This window comes from Arachis stenosperma, chromosome 3 (assembly GCF_014773155.1).
Source record: "Arachis stenosperma cultivar V10309 chromosome 3, arast.V10309.gnm1.PFL2, whole genome shotgun sequence".
In the NCBI taxonomy this organism is placed as follows: Eukaryota; Viridiplantae; Streptophyta; class Magnoliopsida; order Fabales; family Fabaceae; genus Arachis; species Arachis stenosperma.
Window position 1 is genome coordinate 4,415,330 of NC_080379.1, and position 7,459 is coordinate 4,422,788.

The following is a 7,459-nucleotide window of genomic DNA, read 5'->3' on the forward strand; positions in this document are numbered from 1 at the left end:
CTGGTATATTTGACGCTCATTTCTCTTTTCCTAATATAATGACAAAAAATGGTTAAAAAAATAGTATATAATTTTGTATTGCATTTCTACAAACTTTTTGGTTTCTCTCTCTCTCTCCATTTGAACCACATTATTCATTTATTCTTTTACACACCTCTATTGTGTATATTTTTTTATATTATAAAAATAAATTTTTAATTAATTTCTTATTAATTAATTTTAATATTAAACATAAAAAAATAATACACAAAAAATAGTGCACATAACATTATGTCAAAAGAAAAAAATAAAAAAATATTAATTAGTTATTAGTTGAAAAAAATAGTTCTTATATTTTATTTTAAATTTTCCATGGCTAATTAATAATTATCCATTACATCATATGCTGCTTATCCTATAAATAGATGATGAGATGAGCCATCACTCCACTCATATACACCACAGACAAAGGCAATATATAGAAGTGAAGCTTGAGAATGATGAAGCCAACTCTTGCTTTTCTCTCCCTCCTCTTCCTCTTTTTGGTATGCTTTCCTTTTCACTCATTTTTTTTTTGTGAAGTATATTTTTTATTTTTAAAATTTATTAAAAATTTTAAAAATATTTTTAAATTTTATTTTGTTTTAATTCTATTCCCAAAAATTTTCAATTTACATTAAATATATCCTTAATAACTAATTTTTCAAACATTTAAAATGAATTTAGTAACAATTTCACAAAATAATTTTTAACACAAGAAAATCAGATTTAGGTGTCATACATTATTACTTGATTAGTCCAAAATTTTTTGAAAATTTAGCTATCAGAAATATATTTAATACAAATAAAAAATTTTAAAAACAAAATTAAAATAAATTAAAATAAAACTTAAGAATATTTTTAAAATTTTTAACAAATTTCAGAAACAAAAAATATCTTTACATTTTTTTTAACAAATTCACTCATTATTAATATTTCACACTTTCGATTAGCACTTTATTATTAAATACTCAATAGCTCAATATTCAAAACTCAATAGCTTTTTTTTTTTCGTGAACGTCAATACTCAATAGTAACTTAGAGTGATGAATATACAATAAATAATACGAGGAGCATCAGCATATATATTAACTAGTTTTTTTTTTTTTTTTTTTTTTTTTTTTTTTTTTTTTTTACCTTTGGCACTTGAGCTCAACAGTAGAATCTAGTGTATCTCATCAATTGATATAAGAATAATATCCCATCAATTCTAAGTTGAAAACAAATTCATTATTTAGTTCTGTCAAAAAAAAAAATTTATTATTTAGTTAGAAAATAACAAAATTTAATTTTCATACAAAATTATTATAACGAGGTATATTATACAAACAATCAATGATATAATATTACATAATTAAAAGTAATTAATTTTTTAATTTATTATTTAAAAAATATTTAAATATATAATTTGATTAATGACCTATAAACTTCTTTAATTTCAGTACATTAAAATTAAACTGTTAAAACAAACATAATATGTGAGAATTTGATTTTTAGTTCTAATAATTATGATGATCGATGTGTTGAACTTGAACACATTGTGTAGCCTTCATTTTACTAATTTTTCTTTCTTACTATATTTTTGTGGATAAGTTTGCTACTACTTCGGAATCAAGAAAAGAGCCGGGAGAATATGGGAAAATGGTGATGAAAGATAATGAAATTTCTGAAGGAATGGAAGGCCTTGTTGTTGATGGATTGAAGCACAAATGTGAAGAGGACAAGAACACAAATATTGTGAGGAATTTTGAACCCATACCAAGCCTTTCTGTTTATAAAGAGGACATTATTAGTGCCGAGGAGAAGAAGCAAAATATTGTGAAGAATTTTGAACCCATACCAAATGTTTTGATTTACGGTGAAGCTACCAGGAAATAATGAATTAAGTTGATGCTAATGATTATTATTATTATTATAATCACATGGCTGAACAAAAAAGAAGAATGCATTGGCGCAAATAATAAAAAAGATGTGGTATGTTAATTATGGTGTTCCTAGCTATCTGTGTATTAATGTATTAATAATAAGGTCTGTCGTGAGACCTTTTATTTGGTTCTGAAATAATAGTTGTGTTAAATACATATTTGGATTATTAAAACCTAGATTGCGATGGTAATTTGAGATCTCATGGGTGATATATGTTTTCTTGTAAAGTGTACCTTCTTTTTTATTAATGATGACATTGTTATTATTATATTATTGTTGTTGGCAGTGAAAGTAGCTCATGGTAATTAAAATAATAGATTAATTAATGGTATTTATATAGCTTAAATATTTTATGCATGTTCGTATTAAGGTATGGTGATTAACATATTATTTAACATACAATACCTTAACACCATTTATATATTAATAAATTTAGAACATTTACATTTTAAAATTTCATTTTGGAGAATTTGATAATATTGTTTTCCTTTCTAAATTATAGAAACTTGTACTACATTTATTTTTAATGTGGTAGCACAAAAAAAAATTTTGGGTTCTTAAACAACATCCAACTTTAACTGAGACTAGAATCTAAATACAGTTTGTAAAAAATATATAGATATGTTATCTGTATTAGGCCTCAGCTGCTGATGTGGCTTATTAAAAGGTAAATACATTTGCCACTTGGATTGGCTTTTTTTCTTTTTCTAAACTAAGGCTCTTTTTCGGATTTTGGGGCGGGAAAGGGGGGGGGGGGGGGTCATTTCTTTCTTTTTTGGTTTGAAATCAGTTTGGGGTTTGTCAACTTTAAAGGCCCATGAAAAATGGTTAGGTCACGAACAAAAGTGTTTATTAGTTTAATGGTTCTAATACCCAAAAACTAAAAAATTTTTATGGTTCTCTTGGCTTAAATTCTCCAAATCTGTTAATAGAGCCCATACCCCATGTAGGAAAAAAAACCAATACTATGCGTGCTCTAGTAGAATGACAACCTTCAAACCAACTTGGATTGCCGATGAGTCATAGTTCACACGGCATTCCGCCCCCTTCTCATCTCAAAGGTCTCGGATTCGAATTCTACCAGCTGCAATCGAAACCAAAAAATTGATAAGTATGTGAGGAGTGTGTGAGTGTGTATTATGACCACGATTATATCGGATAAAAACCGAGTGAAAACTGGGCCATTAACATTACATTACCTTGATACCTTCTTATAAGTTAGCATGTGAAAATATCTAAATTTCTAAGACTCCAACTATTATTTGACATGGTAAAATTCATTTAGAAAAATATAACAAGAACCAACTATTCTCTAAAATTAAAGCATAATCATAATCAATACTAATATTGTCTAATAACACAAAATATTTAAATCAATACAAATAACACAATATTATGCATTAATTAGTCGAAAATCTTATGCATTTTAAATATAAAACATTAACTTATAGTCTTATAATAACTAATAACACAAAATATTAAGATTTATAATACTTAAATTCAAAATAAAAATAGTCATCATCCATCACTAATAATATAAAATATTAATTGTGTATGATGACTGGGCCATCGGACCGATTTCGAGTGACCCAAAACATGGTCTGGACTCGACCCGAAATAATGACCGAGTTTATTTTTGAGACCCTTATCCGATTCTAGACCCGATAAAATCACACAAAATTTGTCCCTAAAATATTTAAGGCCGAGCCGAATCTTCGAGTCGAGTCGGACCATACACACCCCTAAAAAAAACTCCCACAACTCCTCCAACTCTTTGGCTTCGTCCGCGATTTTACGCAGGCGAAACCCATGAAAGATAGCTGAGGGAATGCAAGAGCAAGCCCATCAAAGGAGAGCTCAAGTTCTGTGCAACTTCCTTAGATTCCATGCATAGCTTGTAGAATTATCATTTAATATTTTTAGTTATTAACATAAAAAAGGATACAATGATGCAATATAAACTGTTTTTCCTTTTTTTTTTTCATTTTAATAAGTAAACAAGGTGTAGAATGGTGTGATTTAGAGTCAAATTACTAGAATTGAATGGGTCAAATTACTGAATTATTATAGATTATTAGTTTAATAGATGGGTTTTAGATTAAATCGATTGATTTAGCAATCATAAATTAATAATTATATAAAAATTTATTATTATTTTTATAATAAGTTTTTTTTAGTTTTATTTTTATACTATAGTAACTATTATTTTATATTTTAATAATTTATTAATTTATATTATTATTAAACTATAAATATTTATTAAAAGAGATGTTGTGAAAAATAAAAAAAAATTGTTTTCATAATTTGTAAATATTTAATACAATTAAAAATATAATTAATTTAAAATTAAATGATAAAATTAAATTAAATTAGTATAACATATTTAATGAAAGTGTTATAAGTTATTCCTATATATATATATATATATATATATTAGCACATATTATTTTAAGGTTGTTATTCTAATAAAAATTTTATGATTATTATCATGTAAAAATATTTTACTTTAATTATTGAATCATAAATACTATAAAAGGTTTAATAAAATGGAATAAAAAAAGTCTGACACAAAATTCATCTCAATCTCTAAAATATCTTTGCCCATTTCAATTATTTTTCTCGTAGCATTGCTGCACTGGCCGGGGCCCTTCATGATTATCTAATTTACCGCAAAAAGCAAAACAAAAAATTTCGAAGCATGAAGCAGGAAGCTTATTAAGTTTCCAAAGAAGTTTTGTCCATTTCAATTATTTTTCAACATGATGGGACCTTTTATATGTTTTTTTTTTAGACTTACATTTATAATCTCTAAGTGAACATGAAGATATTATATTATTTGAGATATAGCTCGTTGATATGAACTTTTATATGTTATTAATAATATGACTATCTATTTCACCGAAAAGAAAGAAAAATACATTTTTTCATTAAAGAACACTTCAGTTGATTAAAAATGGAAAGTTCAATTTTGTATGAACCTATATAATATGCAATTTTAAATTAAATTTCTAAGTTTGACCTACAATTTTAATTAATGAAATATTTAAACCATGCAATACTAAAAATTAGAAACTATAAGACAATACTACATCTATTGCTCACACTAAAAAGAACTAATTAAGGATAAACTCGACAAATTTCTAATCTTTTATAAGTATGAAGCATTATTATTCCAAAGAATTTTTTTAATTTCAATTTTTGGGAACTTGATGGTCATAACGAAATAACCATTTTAATTTTAAACTATTACTTTTTTTAATTCTGCTAATTAATTAACTAAGATATTAGCCAACTGCAGCTAACTATTAGTTGGATTGGAAAAAAAAATAAATAAAAAAACACTAAAAATAACATATAATTCACACCAAAAAATTAATTTTATTATCACGGTAAGAAATAAAAACTATATGAAATCTTAATTTTTTTATTTCTCTCTCACATCTTTCTTCCCCGAAAAAAAGTCTCCTTCTGCAAATTTTCTTTTTCGCTGTGCTCGTCTTGATTTAAAAAAAAAATTTAAAATAAAAAAAGAAACATCTAAAATATTAAAAAATTTTAAAATTAAATAAAAATAAACATAAAAAATAATTATAAAAATATTATGTTTTAAATTTTTGAATATTTCTTAATTTAAAAAAATTCAATACCAAAAAATAAAAAAGAAACTTTGAAAACATAACAAAAAAAAATCTAAAACTAAATAAAAAAACATCTAAAATTATTATAAAAATATTATTCAAAACTTAACAAAAAAAATATCTGAAACTTAATAAAAAACATCAAAAATTGTTGTACAAAAGTTTTCAAATATGATTTAGAGAAAAAGAAAAAAAGAAGGAAAAAAAATAGAGGATAAATACAAATTAAAGAAAAAAAATAGGCGAATTAAAAGAGATGCGTTGAAAAAAAGAGAAGAGAGATGAAATAGATGAAAAAACGTGTGTTGTAAAATTAATTTTTAAAATGTAAAAATCAGAATTATTTTTTAAAAAAACTGTTTTACTGTATATAAAATCGATTCTCTAGACTTTTTTTATTTTATTTTTTATTATGCCTTCCATTCTAACAATGTGGTCCTCAGTATAATAGTTCTCAACAACAAAAAAGGTTCTCCAATGATAAACTTTAATTTAAACCCAGATGAGAATTGTGAGCTCACTTTAATTCCATACGCAGCGGCCTATCACGAGTCCTTTTGTCTAATAATAAGAAACAAGTGTGCCAGAAACACGAGAAAAAGTTCAGATTTGTAACATCAAGATTTTAAAAATTGAATTGAGCATCGAATTATTTTAGTTATTAATTTATTAATTTATTAATTTATTAATTTAATCGATTCAACTGTAATTTAATTGAAAAATTATTTTATAATAAATAAATATTTTAAAATATAATTATAATCTAATATAAATTTTTAAAAAAAATTTAAATTTAAAATATTATATAAAATATTATCAATAAAGTCTTATAATTTTATTAAAGTATAAATTTAAAAGTTAAATATAAAAAGTATTTATTTAAATGTATTTTGAATTTAACTCTAATTTCATTATTGATGAGAATGAAAATTAATAATAATAATAATAATAATAATAATAATAATAATAATAATAATAATAATTTTTTGTTAAACAATTATTATCCCATCTGAACCAAATTAGATACCTATATGCTAATAAAGTACTCGTACTACTTAATCCCATACTAATGTTTTCCATGATGATAGAACCAAAAGAATAATTAAAAGGCAACTACTCTCGTGAAGATACCAAAAAATCTTTTTATGATGATCTTCGTTTAAAAAGTGTAATTTATTTATTTTGCAACACTTTAAATAAAGGTAACACTTTTACTTCAAATGAAATCAAGCCCTACAATCTATCATTCAATGATCAAAATAATATATTTTCACATGATGACAATCATTAAATCTTCATTGGAGTAGCCACCTAATTAAAAACCTAAGCACACAAAGTAACTAGCACCAAGATATTTCCATCTTTTAAACAAATTTAACCAACAAATGGAATGTAAACTTACCTGAAGAATTTTTTTATAATTAGGTAAGGTTTGGAAAAGTTCCTACTAAAGTTATCAAATTTATGAGTCTAAGTAAATTAGTGGAGCTTACTTAGATTTGACTCGTAGATTCAACTCATAAATTCGACTCGTAAACTCGTATGTTACGATTCTTTAAAATACAATTTTAAATTTAACAATTTCAACAATAAAATACATCATAAACTAAAATAATAGTAAAAATTATAACAAGTGGTACATTCAAATCCTCAAGAACTATGTAATAAGTACTTATAATTAAAGATTTAAAGAGTCTAAATTAGTACAACATAAAACACACTCAAAGACAATCTACTACTAGAAAATTAGTTATTACAGACAAATATTTTCGACAGATTTTATTCTACGGAAATACAGACGGAATTTGAGAGAAATTTTTGTCGGAAAACAAACAAAATAAACTAGCATAAATTACAGACAGAAAAGAGAATCCGTC

At 24.3% G+C, this 7,459-nt stretch overlaps 1 protein-coding gene across 1 annotated transcript; it reads left to right on the plus strand.

Moving 5' to 3' along the window:
* Window positions 1-404: 404 nt before the first annotated feature.
* Window positions 405-2,217, plus strand: LOC130968226 (organ-specific protein P4-like). The gene is made up of 2 exons (XM_057893392.1): window positions 405-524; window positions 1,612-2,217. The coding sequence occupies exons 1-2, from the start codon at window positions 477-479 to the stop codon at window positions 1,894-1,896; spliced, it is 333 nt and encodes a 110-aa protein (XP_057749375.1). The 5' UTR covers window positions 405-476; the 3' UTR covers window positions 1,897-2,217.
* Window positions 2,218-7,459: the final 5,242 nt, after the last annotated feature.

What these genes read in the sequence shown, in the direction of transcription:
- LOC130968226 (XM_057893392.1), top strand. Translation starts at nt 477, where the DNA reads ATGATGAAGCCAACTCTTGCTTTTCTCTCCCTCCTCTTCCTCTTTTTG. An exon ending in CCCTCCTCTTCCTCTTTTTG is followed by an intron (nt 525 to 1,611) that starts GTATGCTTTCCT and finishes TTTGTGGATAAG; the next exon opens with TTTGCTACTACTTCGGAATC.